At 51.8% G+C, this 15,737-nt stretch overlaps 1 protein-coding gene across 1 annotated transcript in view; it reads right to left on the bottom strand.

The window, feature by feature from the left end:
* Positions 1–15,737, bottom strand: part of CDH23 (cadherin related 23) — a 419,032-nt gene that overhangs the window by 242,326 nt on the left and 160,969 nt on the right. Inside the window, exons 7-8 of the mRNA XM_063709996.1 lie at positions 6,696–6,890; positions 2,724–2,852 (exon numbers count right to left, since the gene is read on the bottom strand). Coding sequence (XP_063566066.1) covers positions 2,724–2,852; positions 6,696–6,890 — 324 coding nt within the window. The remainder of the gene's footprint in view (positions 1–2,723; positions 2,853–6,695; positions 6,891–15,737) is intronic.

A 15,737-nucleotide genomic window follows, 5' to 3' on the forward strand; every position in this document is an offset into this window, starting at 1 on the left:
AGGCAAAGAGACATCAAGATCCTTGCGTCTGAGAGAGGAGAATCACAGCATATGCCAAGAAATGGAGCATCAGGAGACCGGAAGCTAAGGAGGGCAAGGCTCTGGTTTGCTGAGACTGAGGAGTTGCCCTAGCAGGGGCCTGTGGGATCACCTGTAGAGCAGAGGGCATGGCTTAGCATGGGGCCTGTACATGGGACCAGCCGCATCAATGTCTGATGGGTGCATAAAAGGATGAAGTGCAGACCCAATGGATGGACAGCTCAGAAATCTGCAGGTCTGAAATAAAAGCATGCAAACTTAGCATTGCACGAAATACTAAAAAGATACCAGAAAAAGACAACCTAGGGGTCTCAGGGGACACTCACACCAAGAACACACCTCTTGCCAACTACAACGACTCTGAAAGGAAGCTGAAGCTGGGAGCCCCAACCCAACCTAGCTACTGTAATTGACTGACCAGGTCACTGCCCAGCGTGGTTTAATGTCCGCTAATTGGCAGCACTTGCTGTGTGTTTTATGTGCATTATCTCCAACCGTTAAAACCCTAAGGAGAGAGAGGCACCACTGCAGGCACAATTATCCCCCTTTCCCAGTGAGGAGCTGGTCAGGAGGCCGTTTGATTCAGCCAAAGTGAGTACGGCAGTGCGGGACTCCTCTGAGCTCCTCTGGCTGCCCAGCCACCGCCATGTTCTCTACTTCAATCTAGTTGGCCTTGGGCATCTTCCCTGCACTTAGCTCTGGGCATGATGCCCTGGAGATCCAAAGGAAGGATGAGATCATGTCCCAGAGACTCAAGTACCTTGATTACTGGGGGCTCAGAAGTAACCCACATATATAGGTAACATTACAGGCGAGACTATAATTAAGTGGAAAATTACGCAGCATAGAGAGAGTTAATTCTACCAGGGTTGAGGGAGAGGAATTGCTATCTCTGGGACAGATAGGGAAGAAGCCAGGGAAAAAATTATAAGAAAGGTAGAGAGTGAACTGGGAACAAATGGGTGGGTGGACTTTGGGCTGGCGACAAGAGCAGGCACAGGGGCGGAGAGGGTGCAGGATGGTGAGTATGCTGGTCTGCCCAGGGTGAGGGTGCTTGTTCATTTGTCCATTCCATTACCATCTCCTGAGCACACACTGTATGTTATGCCCACAGCAGACCCTGTCCCTGCTGAACTGCACGCTTCCAGTCCTTCAGGGGAGCAGAGGTGGGGCAAGTTGTTCAAGAGTGCTGACCACTCAGGAGATGTCCAGGGGCCATGGGCAGATTGTGGGCCCTGCCTCATCTGAAAACAGCACGTCACAGCTGACCTGATGCTGAGAAGGTATCGGCCTGGCAAAGTTGGGCTAGGGGCAGAGAGAAAGGGGGCTAGGAAAGTCATGGGAAATGGGCTGGGCTGTGCTGAGAAGAGACAGCCTTCAGTCTCAAAAGCAGGGGCTCCCACTGCCCACAGAATGCTAAGAAAGAGAAGGCTGGGGAATTGGGGGCATTGATCTGTCCCCCTCTACTCTCAAAGCAGCTTCAAACACTCAACAGTAGCAGGCCGCAAAGGATCCTGCTTCTTAGAGCCTCCCTCCACACCTGTCCCAAGAAGGAAGCGGCCAAATGCCAGCCCCATACACCAGGAGACTGGGGCCTCATGCTGTGAAGGGAGGCCAGTGGCCAGGGCAGCCATGGTCTCCAAATGAAGGGTCAGGCCCAGGAGCACAGCCTGCACCCCAGTCAAGGGAAGCTCACCAGTCACACTCAATTCTGTGAGCGTGTGCAGGGGTGCGGGTGGGGCCCTGAACGCTCACGAGCCTTAGGCGGGTGCCCCACTTTGCTCCCAAAGCTGAGTCCTTCCTCTAAGCACACTGAGTTCTCTCAAAAGAAGGGGCTCATTTTTCTTTCCCCAAACGCTGTTCCCTAAGCTAATGACCAGGGATTGTGACTGCCTAGGGGAGGCGCATTTTTCTAATTTTTCCACCCACAGCCGGTGTTGCATTCAAGTTTGCACAGACGCACAAATGGTTATGAGACTAGATATGGCTGCCGTTGCCTGTCTGGCCCACAGCTGAGCAAAGCTGCTCCATCCACAGCATTGCAGAGTGGGCCGAGGCATGTTTTGTCCTCTGAGACACCCATGGGTAGCCGATCTACAGGCTGGTGACCTATGACCTTGCAACACACCAGAAAAATCAGGAGCCTTTCTTGGAAACCTGGACTTAAGAAATCCAAAGACTGGGCATTAGGGAGGGCAGAAGGAGCTGCAAGCTCGCAGGGAAGAGCCGGGGCCAAGAGGGCCCTTGAAGAAGGGCAGCTGCCACCCTCTCTGGCAGTGCTCATCAGCAGAGAGGGACAGACTGACACAGCAGAGACACGGCTGAGCCACACTGATGTTCTGTGGAGCCAGACTGAGTCCATTCTTCAGCGCAGGCTGAATTTTGCACGGGATCCCCATCCCTCCACATAAGTCTGTCTGAATGGCTCCCCGTTACTTGCCCTGGAAGCCTTTGTTCTTTGCCACACAGAGCCCCTTGGGTAGAGTGAGAGGGTGAGGAGATGGGCGTGGTGTGAAGAGTGGCTGGGGTTTCGCTGTGCCAGAACACTCATCACTGCCATGCACAGGGACTGCGGAGGAGCCAAGGAGGAGCCCAGCCCACTAACAGGGCCCATCCCTACCAGGAGCTCAGAAGGAAGTCCCTCTGAGAAGGGACTTCTGAGAAGGAAAGGCCAGGAGTCTTACCGGAGGAGAATGCTCGTAGATGTTGGTGCTGTAAGGCAGGTTGATGAAGATGGGGTCCATGTCCTGGACGTCTGTGATGATGATGGCCAAGTTGGCCAGGGTGGACAGAGGCCTGGTCTTGTCTTGATCCTTAGAGAGCGGAGAGAACACACAGCCTTAGGTTGAGTGATGATGGGGACACTCACACACATATGTACACACACACACAGACCTGCACCGTGCAGCATATAAGTGCAAACACATGCACACGCACACACACACCCATGCTCTTGCACTCCAGCAGGGAAGGGCTTAGTAAAAGGAAGCTTAAGAATTCTAAGAAGCCATGGTGATTTCTGAGCTGTACAGGAAAACACAAACAGCATCCCCAAGGTCCAGAGGAAGGCATCTTATCCACTGTTACAAAGCAGGGCTGGGGTAACAGCTAGACCTCCAGCCCCTAGCAGCCCAGGCCTGACTTCCTTGGACATCCGGTGGTGGGATGACCAGCTTGGAGTAGATATGGTGCCGCCCTCAGCTCCTTTGCTGAGTTCAGCTGGAGGCCACCACCCCTCTCTGTGCCCACTTCCTGCCCCTACTCATCCCAGGGCAGCAGGGGATTGACAAAGATGGGGGCTCCTCAGAAGAAAGGCCACAGAGGGGATTACTCTGGCACCTGCGTCCCTACATTCATGAGTCCCTTGCTTTGGGCTGGGGATTTACTGTTTCAGTGACTTTTCCCAATCCAACCAGCAGGGGGAGCTCCAGGGTCTGTGACATCTGGGGGACTCCGAGAAAGACTCCTGAGAGGTCACACAGGCCATCCCCCTGCAGCCAGGCGAGCAATATTTAAACCGTCAGTTGGGAATTTCATTGTATAAAACCTCACCAATGCATCTGTAGTCCCAGCTGCTCAGGAGGCTGAGGTGGGACAATCGCTTGAGCCCAGGAGTTCGAGGCTGTTGTGCACCAAGATTGCACCTGTGAATAGCCACTGCACTCCAGCCTGGACAACATAGCGAGACCCCCATCTCAAAAAAAATTTTTTTTAATGCTTGGCAAGAAAGAAAACTCCAAATCTATCTTCTACTGTTTAAGTAGCCTGCTGCAACTAAATAACAATAGCCAGCAATAATAGTAACTGCAGTGCTTTGTACAGATGACGTGGCAGCCGCTCTACCAGGCACTTCACTCGCATCTGTAGTTATGATGAGCCCATTATTCAGATGAGTTAACAGAGACTCAGAGAGGCTGAGTAACTTGTCCACAGTCATACAACTTCTAAGTGTGTAGCCAGAACTCAAACTCAGATCCTTTCACATAAAAATTTGCCACTAACAGTTTTGACTTGGGGCTTTAACATCAGTTCGGTCTCTTAATTTGCTGAGTAACCTCAGATGAGTTCTTTTTCCCCCTGGGAATCTGATGTCCTTTTCTGTGAGATGAAGGCGCTCAAGTGAATGACTTCTAAGGCCCCTCAGGCTCAAACATTCTCTGAGCTAAGATTTGAGGAGCAACTGTCCCCAGGTTAGATCTCCCTTGGTTTGTCTGGGGTGACTTGAATGAAGCAAGGCATTCCTGGAGTTCCAAGAAGCCTGGTGCCTCCTCCTGGCCTGCAGAGATGGGGCTGCAGTGCCTAGGAGAAGGGAGGGCTGGTTGTCTTTAGGAATCCTCAGGGACAGCCAATGAGAGGGTGGGAGGGCCTTATGGGAGTGGGTGCTGCAAGGGAGAGGAAGGTCTGGAAGCAGGAGGTGAGCAGAGAGGTTCTCGGCAGGCAGCCTCCCAGGCTCCAGGACTGGGGCCCACACGGCAGGCTTGGGCACTGCCCATGGGGAGAGCTCCCAGCTAGGGACCTGAATGGCCACCAGGCACCCAGGGCTAGAGCAGGGAAGCTTAAAACAAGTCCCCTGACCTCTTGGACAGGGGATGCCAGTGGCTCTGATTTGCCATAACCAGGCTTTTGCAGGCAGCTGGCTTTTGTCTAGCCTGGCACAGGCCCTCTCTGTCCCATACCTGTGACTGCAGTCCTGTTCATGCCACAAATGCCCCTGCCTAGCCCACTCTGGACTCTGTGGTGGGGAAAGGGGAGGGATCCTGCCAGGCTCCCAGCTGTAACTCTGGGGCCCATGGCTCTCAGCAGCTTGTTCCCAGAGGATGTCTCAATTTCCCCATCCTGGTACCAGCTCAGTGGGGCTGGGAACTCACACTGTTGCCCGCAGTGCCAGGCCGAGAATCTCCTTCCTTGGGGAAGTGCTCAGCAGCCAAGGGCACAGCACCAGCCCCGAGAAGGGCTCGGTGTCAGCTCCTCCAGAAGCAAGGGGGAAGCCATCTAGAGAGGGACTTCTAGGGCCCCTCCCGTTCTGCTGCTTCCAAGCCTGATTACTGGGAGAGTAACAGCAATTTAACTGTATTCATCATCCCAGCTTGAGCCCAGTCCTCTTGATAGGCCCCGCCACCCAGATTCTTGCCTGTGCCCAGCTCTGGTCTATTCCCCACGATCCAAAGCCATTTTTATGGTGGATGGAAATTATCCCACAGCGGGCAAGCATCTGCGCATTTCTGGGCCCTGGTGTGTGCAAACAGTGCGGTGGAGGGGCAGTGCATGTGTGGGTGCTGGGCTGCGTGGAAGGTGCAGTCGAATGTGCACAAAAAGCAAATCCTGGGCTTGCATGTCCCCTTGACCTCCGAAGTCAGTGTTACAAACAGCAGCACACAGCTCCTCCCAGGCAACTAACACTTAACCAGGGGAGAAGGAAAGAACGTGAGTGTCACCTGCAGTGACCTCCCCACAGCCACTGGGCCAGGGGCAAACAAGAAGTTCGCATTTCCTGGGTCTTGAGGCCTCTCTCTGCATCTTGGCCAAGTCTGGGGGCACCCCATCTTTCAAAACTGGATTCTGGACCCAGTCCAGATCCAGAGCCTTGGATCTAGAGCCTGTGACCTGCCAAGGAGAGCCCCCAGCGCTGCCGGCAGGCCCCTCGACAGCTATGTGGGTCAGGAGTGGATGCTGAGTGTCAGGCAGATAGGACCTAGAGGGTCGAGAGGGACTCCCGTGTTTTTTTGCTCTTGGCGTAAGCTTTGTCAACAGAATCTAAGGGACAACAGGCCAGCTTATGGCCCTGCTGCCAGCTGATGGCTCCAGCTATGCCCTGAGGCAGCAGCTGGGAGCAGGGAGAGGGGCAGGTAGGGGGAGGACCCTATTTAGAGTGTGGCTTGCCTGTTCCCCAGGATCTCCCAAACAGCTGGCACAAAGGGCATGCTGCGATGTTCTTGAGACCTGGAGATGTCTAGCCATGGGGCATGGTGGTCAGGGCACTGGACTGAGAGGTGGACAACCTGGTTTGGGTTCTTGCTCTGCCACTACTCATGGGCTGTGTGACTCTCAACAGAGTCAGCCATCAGATGGGATAATTACCCTCTCCCGCCTTCTGCCCTTGACTCACTCATCCTGGAATTCCCAGGGGCCAGCAATGTGCTTGGCACAGAGGGATGATGTGGAATGTCACCACTCTGTGGAGTAGAGCCAGGATGCCTGAACTCCTTTGGGCCCTGCAGGTTGGATGGTGTCAGGACACAGCTGGGTGAACACCTCTGTCCTGTGTCCCAGAGAGCAAGAGGCGCTCTGCACTAAGAATGTCTCAAGGAAGTTACCCGAGCAGGCTATGGAGTCAGGCTCCTGGGTGACCATGGAAAGTCACTGAATTGCTCCTGTGACTCAGTTTTCTCATCTGCAAAATGGGCATCTTAACAATACTTATGACATGGGGCTGCTTGAAGTTTAAAGTCCCTTCGAGTGCTCAGCACGGTGCCAGGGACACAGCACAAAGCCTCAGTAATGCCAGCCTCATTTCTATCATGACTGTCACCACTATAATTATTATAGATCATCGAGTGTGTGTCACTGGGTCAATGTCCCATTGGAATGCCCCATCACTCTCTTCCAGGGTGGGAAGAGGCAGCTGGGACGGCTGGGGCCCCAGCATGGAGACTCACTGTGGCGTTGACCGTGAGCTGGTAGGCCTGTGTGGTCTCGTAGTCCAGCTCCCGGATCACTGTGACGATACCGTGGGCGCTGTCAATGGCGAAGAATTGGGAGGGGGGCTGGAAGGAGTAGAGGACGCTGCCCCCTGCCCCCAAGTCAGGGTCTGTGGCATTCACGATGAAGATGGGCGTCCCCACTGGTGTATTCTGGGGATGAGAGCAAAGCAAGTACAAGGGTGAGCCAGTGCGGAGCAGCTGCGCCATCAGGGCTGAGTCCCTCAAAGCCCATTCTCTACATCCCTCAGCCAACCAGACTCGAGGCCTTGTCATTTTCATTCTAGGAGGGGCCCCAAAATTTAAAATGCAGTATCTTTTTTTTTCCTCTTCTTCATTTTTTGATGGCCTCCTGGTGGCTGTAAAGAGCACCAGTTCCAAAGATGATTTGCTTAACCTAGAGTTCTGGATGAGGGGTCTTACAGTCCCCAAACCTGTTTCTTGGTGGTTTCGCTTCCTCTGTCAAATGCTCCTTGGCTGCCCAAGCTGCAGGCTTCCTTTCTGGGGACCAGCCTCAAGCCTCCCTCCTGGCAGCCCTTCACAGACAGACCATGCACTTAACACAGGGGTGCTCTTTACGGGGCCTCTGGTCAAGCTGGAAAGGGCCTCCGGAGAACAGTGCCATGGGGCTGTTGAGGGTTCTTCCTGGGTTTGTGGATTTGCCCCCATCAGCAGACAAGTGTCAGCCTGAATGGGCAGGCTCACGTCCTGCCTGTTCCAACCACTCTGTCCACTGGGGACAGGAGGCAGATGCAGGGCGCCCCTCTCCTCCTCACCATCCGTGACTCCCCAGTGCCCTTTGCATACAACACAGGCCCTTGTGGTCCATTCCTGTCTCCCCCTTCACATTTTATTTCCTGGAGGCATGGAGCTATTTATACTTCTTGAACCCAGCAGGCTCCCTCACACCTCTGGCCGTCTGAATGTGCTTTTCCTTTGCTAGGTTTGCCTATCCTAATTCAGCTGCTTGGAAGATGCTCATTCCCTCCAAAACAGAATCAAGTCTGCAAGGGGGCAAAGCAGACAAGTGCTAGAGTTTCAGGGATGGACAGACCATTTGTTGGAATCCCAGCCTTGTTGTGTGTCTTTGGGTTAATTACATAATCTCTCTGATCCTTAATCCCTTCACTGTACACTGAAGCTAATCATATCTCACAGGGTTAGTGTGAAGAATACATAAGCTCATGAGTGTAAACATTCCAGCACATAAGTGCTGAGAAGACAGTAGTTGCGATTTTAATTTCTGGAAACCTAGAGGGGCACAGACAAGGGCACCTTCAAGGGTGGGGCAGGGAGGTGTCAAGAAGCACTGATATCAACAGTACCATCCAGGGCATTCCCTGTCTACCCACTCCCCTGGCCCCATGATCCACCCAGTTCTGCCTTTCCCCAATCCCCGGGCTCTCAATGGATTGCATCTCCAGGCTCTCTTGCTGGCTGGCTTCCAGTTGGATTCTGCCAATGGGAAGTTCTGGTAGGAGCTCCCAGAGCAGGAAGAGAAAGAGTTTGGGGTCTTACTTCCTCTACCCCCTCCAGCTCTACCCCAGCAGGCTCTCCTCCATGGCCCCAGCTCTCAGTGGGCTCTGATAATACAATTTTCCTCTCCTTTCCCTTCAGCCCTAGGGGTAGAACTTTCCCCTGTTGCTAAGCCCTGGGTACCTTAGCATCCCTTATTTCCACCACCCCTCCCCCACCTTAAGGAGCTCTTTCTGAGGTTCTCAGCTAACCCACAGTTCTCTGTCCTGCCCTCTCTCTCTCTAGATCACACAGAAGTGCCAGAGCCAGTCCCATGAATCCAGAACGAAACACTTCATGGGGGCCCACGGCTCCTGCCACAAGAAAGGAGGGCCACATTCTGATTTCAGAGCTGCCAGCCCCCTGTGTGAAAGTCTGCTTTTGTACTTCATATGTATCTATATCTAGCCATGAATAATATAAGATACTGTTTTGTGGGTATTTGTAAATAGATGGTTTTCGTATACAATAGATCACTCTGAAGCTTGCTTTTTAATTCAACATTATGCTTTTATGTTTATTTGATTCAGTAATCAAAAATCTTCCAACAAAGAAAAGCACAGGACTCAACAGCTTCACTGGTGAATTCTACCAAATATTTAACAACAACAACAACAACAACAACAGGAAACAGGGTAGCCGGCCCTCACTTCAGAGCACTTGGCCAGTCTACTTAAACCACTCTGTATGAAGCTGGCGCCCAGAGGAGAGGGACGGCTCCCGTGAGATGTCAGCTCTCCAGCTCCCTGCCTCGGGGAGGCGAGGACATTTGACTGTCCATACCGCATGGTCCTGAGGGGAAGCCTCTCTGATCCTTCTGCATCTGATCAGAGGATTTAAGAGCAAGATTCAGGAAATGGTGGAAAAGGGGAAAAAGAAGTGATGGTCTCCACATCTGACCTTCTTGGATTATGTTTCATGCCCTGTGGTGAAAACCCATTTAATTTCTGCATAACTTAGAGAAGGGTTTAAATGGGCCTGGCAAGGAGCCATTCATATACTCAGAAGGGACAAACTATTGGAGAGAAAAGAATGCTGACTTCCTGCATTTCAGGTCCTGGGCACCATGCTCTATCAGGGAAGTAGATGCGGGGAAGGAGGGGCGCTCATCAGCACATACACTGGGGGCTTGTCTGAACACCCAGCTGCTGTTCCATGGAAATGCACAGACGTGCACACAGATCTGCAGACTCAATGCAAGCAGATTTGCTTTATGGGGCAAGGTGCATCTGGGTTTCCAGGTAGGCTACAGGGAGTAACACTTGGTGGCTCAGAGCATGAATTCTGAGTTAGACTCCCTAACTTTGAGTCTGGAACCTTCCCCTGGGAGATTGCAGACATATGCTGTTAAACCTCTTTTTGGCCTCAGTTTCCTCATCTGTAAAATGGAGCTGTTAGCTCCTACCCAGGAGTTCAAGACTAGGCTGGCCAACATGGTGAAACCCCGTCTCTACTAAAAATACAAAAATTAGCTGGGCGTGGTGGTGCGTGCCTGTAATCCCAGCTACTGGGGAGGCTGAGGCAGGAGAACGGCTTGAACCCAGGAGGTGGAGGTTGCAGTGAGCCAAGATCATGCCACTGCACTCCAGCCTGGGTGACAGAGCAAGACTCCGTCTCAAAAAAGAAAAAAAAAAAAAGAAAAAAGAAAAAAAAAGTATTATAAGAGATAAGGTGTGAAAAAAAGAGAGTCTCCTTGGGCCAGACACACAGCAACACTGAGCAACACTCGATAAATGGTTATTGCACTTATTACCAAAGTAATAACATATCATTACAGGCAGGGTGAGATGAGCCCCACATAAAGGGGGAAGTATTAGAAATAGTGTAAACAGTTAATGAATCTCTTCACCATGAACTTGGGACAAATGGGCACCTTAAAATTCAGAAAGAGAACATCTCTGCTGATTGGATCCTGGCTGCTGAAGACAAGATGAGGACGGAAGAGCCCCAGAAGACCTTCCACAATGGGCTTGAGAGCCTGTGAGGGGAGGGGTGGGATCTGAGGCAGGGGTGAGGGGGGCACCTGGGTGCCTGGGAGGCTCCTAAATGAGGAAGCCAGTCCTGACCATACACCACCCTGGATGGCTGGAATGCAGGAGCTGAAAGGAACCTTGGGGTCATCCAGTCCAGCCTCCCCATTTCCTAGGGTGGACTACAGGTGTGAAAATGAGCCCAGAGAGGGGACGTGCCTTGCTCCAGGCCTCACAAGTGGATCATGACAGAGTCGAAGAGTGGAAATCGGGTGCCTTGACTCATACAGAGTGCTCTTTCCACCCCACCCAAAGAGATACCAACCGCTACCTCCCCACCCACCCTCCTTCCAAGAACAGCTGCTCCTCATGACCATAGCTCTGCTCTAGGTGATGGGTCTAGGCACTCATGTTTGTTCCAAGTGACTTCAGACCCAGGCCATGCCAATCAGGTGGGGCCTGAGAAATTAAATCATTTTCTCTGAGAATCTGAAAGAAAGATCTTGTTATCTGGCTGGAGTGGGCACCAAGACAGGCCGAAAGCCACACAAAAGCCACAGTTACAGGGTGGCAGAGATGCCACGGGCAGTCAGAGGAAGCCCACCTGCAGTGAGCGGAGCAGAGCACAGTGCAGCAGAAAAAATGGAGATGAGGGCCTCCAAGAGCCTCCCACCCTGGCCGTCCCAGGCCCCGCTGACTTTGTCTCCTGCCCATGGCTGCGGTGCTGGGACCTGCCTGTGCCGTCCTTTCTATGGGCACCCCACTTGCTCACGCTGGCCTGCATGGGTCTCAGCTCCTTGCTCCTGCCCTCAGAACATGCCCAGCCATGGGCAGGGCCTCCTCATTTCCATGGCTCTGCCCCAGGCTCACCCAGACCCTCTGCTGATGGGACTCTACCTCTTTAGCGCCCACAGCAAGCAAAGTGCCAGGCCACCACTCCTGGACTGCTAATGAGGGCACAGTGCCTGCCACCCGAGGCTGGAGGTTACAATGGGGAGAAGAATCAAGGAGCCTGGGTAAACGCCAGCTCCCTCTTCTTTTCAACCGTCTCCAGACACTCCTATTAACGTGCAAATCCAGCTTGCAGGCAATTATCAGTATGCGCATGGGGAGGTGGCCGGATGGGCAAGGGATGGCTTGATCATGGACTTCACACAGTCAGCCAGGACAGGCCTTGAAGAGAGATGCTCGGCAGGGCCAGACTTTGCCATCTGAGGACAAGGAGAATGAGTGGAAGGTGTCTCTCTGGTGTCTGGGGTGGGGTTTGGGGTGTCTGGGGTGGGGCTTGGAGTGTCTGGGGTTGGGGCTGCATGGGCTGGAGTTGTAGAAGCAGCACCAAGAGGCCTGTTTCAGCTGGGGGTTGGGCCCCTCCTTTCCAGGGTAGCTTCTCCCCACACCTCCATTGTGGACACTCGCCCTGGGTCCAGCTTCTTGCCGGAAAGGAGCAGCCGTGGTCTTTGGAAGAAAGACCCCATGGGGCATGATCACTTCTGCTTCTGAGGGAGGCCTCTTGACCCACTTCTCTGCCCCACCCCTGCTTCCCTCCTCCCCTCCTTCATGGTACCCCCCTGCCCAGTCCCACCTACTCCCTTATGGCTTCTGGGCCATTTCAAAGGAAGTCTCCCCAAATGTACACCCATGCCTTCAGGGGACCAGGGAGCATGTCTAGGCATTATCCCCTTCAAAATTCTTGCACCTGCCAGGTTGTCTCTTTCGCCAAGTAACCGACGCCATGCAGGTCGCAGGCAGGGCAGGTCTTGCCTCTTCCAGTTCCCATTTAAGCTCCATATCACTTCTGATGGACCTGCTGTAAATGGGCCACCCTGTGCAATTCAGAGACAAATAAATCTTTTTGCTACTCCTGGGGTGACAAGGGAATAGACTCTGGGAAAGTTGTGCCATGCAAAGGATCTTGTTCGTTAATAATAATGATAAATAGCTCACTTCTCACATGCAGTGTGAGTTACATTACACTCCAGGCCTCTCCAGAGGTGGCTAGGTTGCTCACTGGAACAGGGTGAGGGAGGGTGTGCAGCGAGGGAGAAAAGGCCAGAGGGAGTCGGGCAGAGAGGCAGGAAGGAGGAACCAGACAGAGAGAGCAGTAAAGAAAGGGGGGCAGGGAGGAGGGGCAAAGAGAAGGAAGAGCACAGGAACACAGAGGAAAATGCGGTGAGAACAGTGAGAGGGGCAGGACTGAGGGCCAGAGTGAAAACGGGATAAAGTGGAAAGATAATTTGCAAGAGAAAAGGGAGGAAAGGAAACTTGGGGAGAAAGGAACTAACTGAAACAGGAAAAAAAAAGAGACATTCTAGAGGAAAACTTATGAACAGAGAAAAAGACATACAAAAATTAAGCAGCAAGAGAAAGGAAGATAGGAGAGAGAAAAGAAGGATGCCACACCCTCTCACCTTTAGGGTGCACCTGCTCCCTTCACCCCCTTCAAGATTTATGCTGTACCCTTGACCAAACTTTGGCAAAAAGCCCTACCATTTCCACCATAGGTGCCATCTCTAAAGGCGTTATTAATATTTATGGAATGCTTGCTAGATGCTGCTACAGTCTTTAATATCTTATTACAGAGCCTGTTATAAAATGCATTAGTAATAAATTCCTGACAGATGGAGTCCTGACAAGGTGCAGGCTTCTCGGTGGATCAGAGCTGGTAACAGCCTCCTGTGCTGCTCAGAGGCTGGGCAGCTGTCTGCTGGGGCTGGGGTGGGGAGAGGAGAGGGGCTAGTGGGATTCTGCCCTCCCGTCCTCTGCCCTCAGTTGCATTTTTATACACCTCCGCTCCCTGCTTCCTTTTCCCAGATGGGGAAAACGGAAGGTCAGAGAAATGAAGCCACTTGTCCAAGGTCACACAGATTATAAGTGGTGGAATCAGGATTCAAAGTCGGGTCACCTTTCTGTGCCCAGACCTCAGGATTCCAGAGAAAAGGGTGGAGAGTGGGCTCAGGGCCCCTCCTCAAGTGGGACTTCCTGGTCTGGAAGGGCTGGGGATGAGGGTGGCAGCTGAAGACGCCTCTAGGTAAGAGAACAGAGGATTGGTGGGGAGCTGTAGCCAAAAAAGAGCTTAGGAAGGAAGGAGGGTACTTCAAAATTGCACACTTTCACTGAGAATAAGAAAATGGGCTCCCATTGGAACAAGAAGAATTCAAGTCAGAGGCAAGGAACTTTCTGAACATGGGCTCCTGGGGCAGAGGAGAAACATCTGCACTTCGGTTTCTGTTGGATGCTAAAGCAGGCACCTCCCCTACTGGGATGCTTTGGGAGGATGTCACTTTCAAATATGGGGGTTTGTGGCATTACAGCTTATGGGGGAGCAGTGATGGAGGAGAAATGGGGTCTATGGGAGAGGTGGGCTATGTTTCTTTCTCAAATAGGCAAGAAGGCACTTGAGCGCAGGAGGACAAGGTCCACACAGAGGACAGTATAGGGGAGAGAAGCAGGATGGGCGAATGCCCATGGGGCACCAACACATATCTCAGGGAGCCCCATTCTGGTCAGGGAGGGGCACGTGTGTGCATAAACCCCTGTGTACCCATACTCCGGCATCTCTGCCTGGAGGAATCGGGGAGCGATAATTTGACGACATCTCTTCTTTCTACCAGTATCTGCTCTCTTGGGTGAAATGTACTGGATCTAAAAGGTGCCAGGTATGCTCTGAGAGCCGGGGTGGGCTGCCAGCTCTGTGGCCTGGGCCCTAAGTCACTCACACCCTGACATGGCTCGAGGACATCTCTCTGGGCCTAAGCTGGTCTCCCCAGCTGTTCTGGTCTCCTCCAGAGCCAACTCAGCACCCTCCCATCTCCAAGTCCCTCCTCAGAGTCCTTCCTTCATAGCTTCCAGCTGTGTACTGGCTTTTTGGAATCCCTGAAAGACACTCATCAAAGTGCTTACCGAATGGCCCTCCTGACCTGCTGCAGCCATACGAGACCTCCCCCTCTTTCCCAGCTCCCACTCTTCACCCTCCTCTTCCTTTTTGCTATTTACCTTGGATACCTCTTTAGTCCTGGCACTGTCACTTGTGCATAGAAGGCATTCAATAAATGTTTTAAAAGAATCAGGATTTTGTGGTAAACATGGCAGATTGAACACATCCATTTAATTCTGTTTTTGTCCCAGCCCCTCACCAAAATGACAATAAAGGAATTAAAAATGCATAAATCCACAAGGGCAAAAAGAACAGGAGAGGAGACAACAGCAGATGAGAGATGTCAACAAAATTCTGGAAACTGGAAACAGATGGGCCAGTTATAACTGCCTTAGGAGATGGGTGAGCTGAAGCTCAGGCCTGCATCTCAGAACACTGGAAAAGCTCAGGACCTGGAGATACCAGGTGATGCTGAGTGGGAGGGAATGGGGTGGGGCTGAACAGCTTTAAAAAGAGTGGTTAGACTCCCAGATCCCTTCCCCAACTCTTGCAGAAAATGTGAGATTTACTTTATAGAGGGTCTGAGTTAGTTGGGTTCTGGACTCATGGATGGAAGCTGAACCAGGCACTGAAAACAGGGAGGTTAGGAGGAAATCTGTACCCTCCCCACCAATCCCATCCCTCTTCAGTTCTCTTTAGCCATTCGGCCTCCTGAAGGCTCCAGGTAGTAAAAAGGAAAACTGGTGCAAGAGAAAACACAAACATTGACATGTTGCAGATCCCTTGAAAGAACAGCCAGGTCCTCCTCCAATCATCCCATAATGGAGCCCACTGGCTAACAAGCAGTCCCAACCACGCCCTGCTCCACACATACACAGCAAGCTTCCAGGCAGCTACACGTGAACTCACTGGTATATATGAAGAGACAACTAAGGATCACTAAACATTTGAGAAGAGCCTCTAACATGAAAGACAGAGTGGGAAAAAACAGTAAAAAGGAATAACAACAATAAGCATCTTTAATATCCTCAGAGAGACAAGACACAACATCTTTGGAAAAAGAATATTCCAAGAGGAAAAAAGGCCCAGTAGAAATTTAAAAACTCAAGAGAAGAGTTGGAAGATAAAGAAATTTCCCCAAAAGTAGAAACAAATTCAAAGGGATGAAATGGGAGAGAAAAGTAAGAAAATTAGAGGAGAAGTTCAGAATATCCAACATTCCAACTAATAGGAATTCCAGAGGAAAAAAAATACAGGCCAGGCATGGTGGCTCATGCCTGTAATCCCAGCACTTTGGGAGGCCGAGGCAGGTGAATCACCTGAGGTCAGGAGTTCGAGACCAGCCTGGTCAACATGGCGAAACCCCTGTCTCTATTAAAAATACAAAAAATTAGTTGGGTATGGTAGTGGGTGCCCATAATCCCAGCTACTCAGGAGGCTGAGGCAGGAGAAACGCTCGAACCCAGGAGGGAGACGTTGCAGTGAGCCAAGACCACGCCATTACACACCAGCCTGGGTGACAGAGTGAGACTCTGTCTCAAAAATAAATAAATAAATAAATAAATAAATAAATAAATAAATAAATAAGTTAAAAAAAACCCCAGAGTAAATGAAGAGGAAGAAATCATCCAAAAAGTAACA

Source organism: Gorilla gorilla, chromosome 8 (assembly GCF_029281585.2).
Source record: "Gorilla gorilla gorilla isolate KB3781 chromosome 8, NHGRI_mGorGor1-v2.1_pri, whole genome shotgun sequence".
Classification (NCBI taxonomy): domain Eukaryota; kingdom Metazoa; phylum Chordata; class Mammalia; order Primates; family Hominidae; genus Gorilla; species Gorilla gorilla.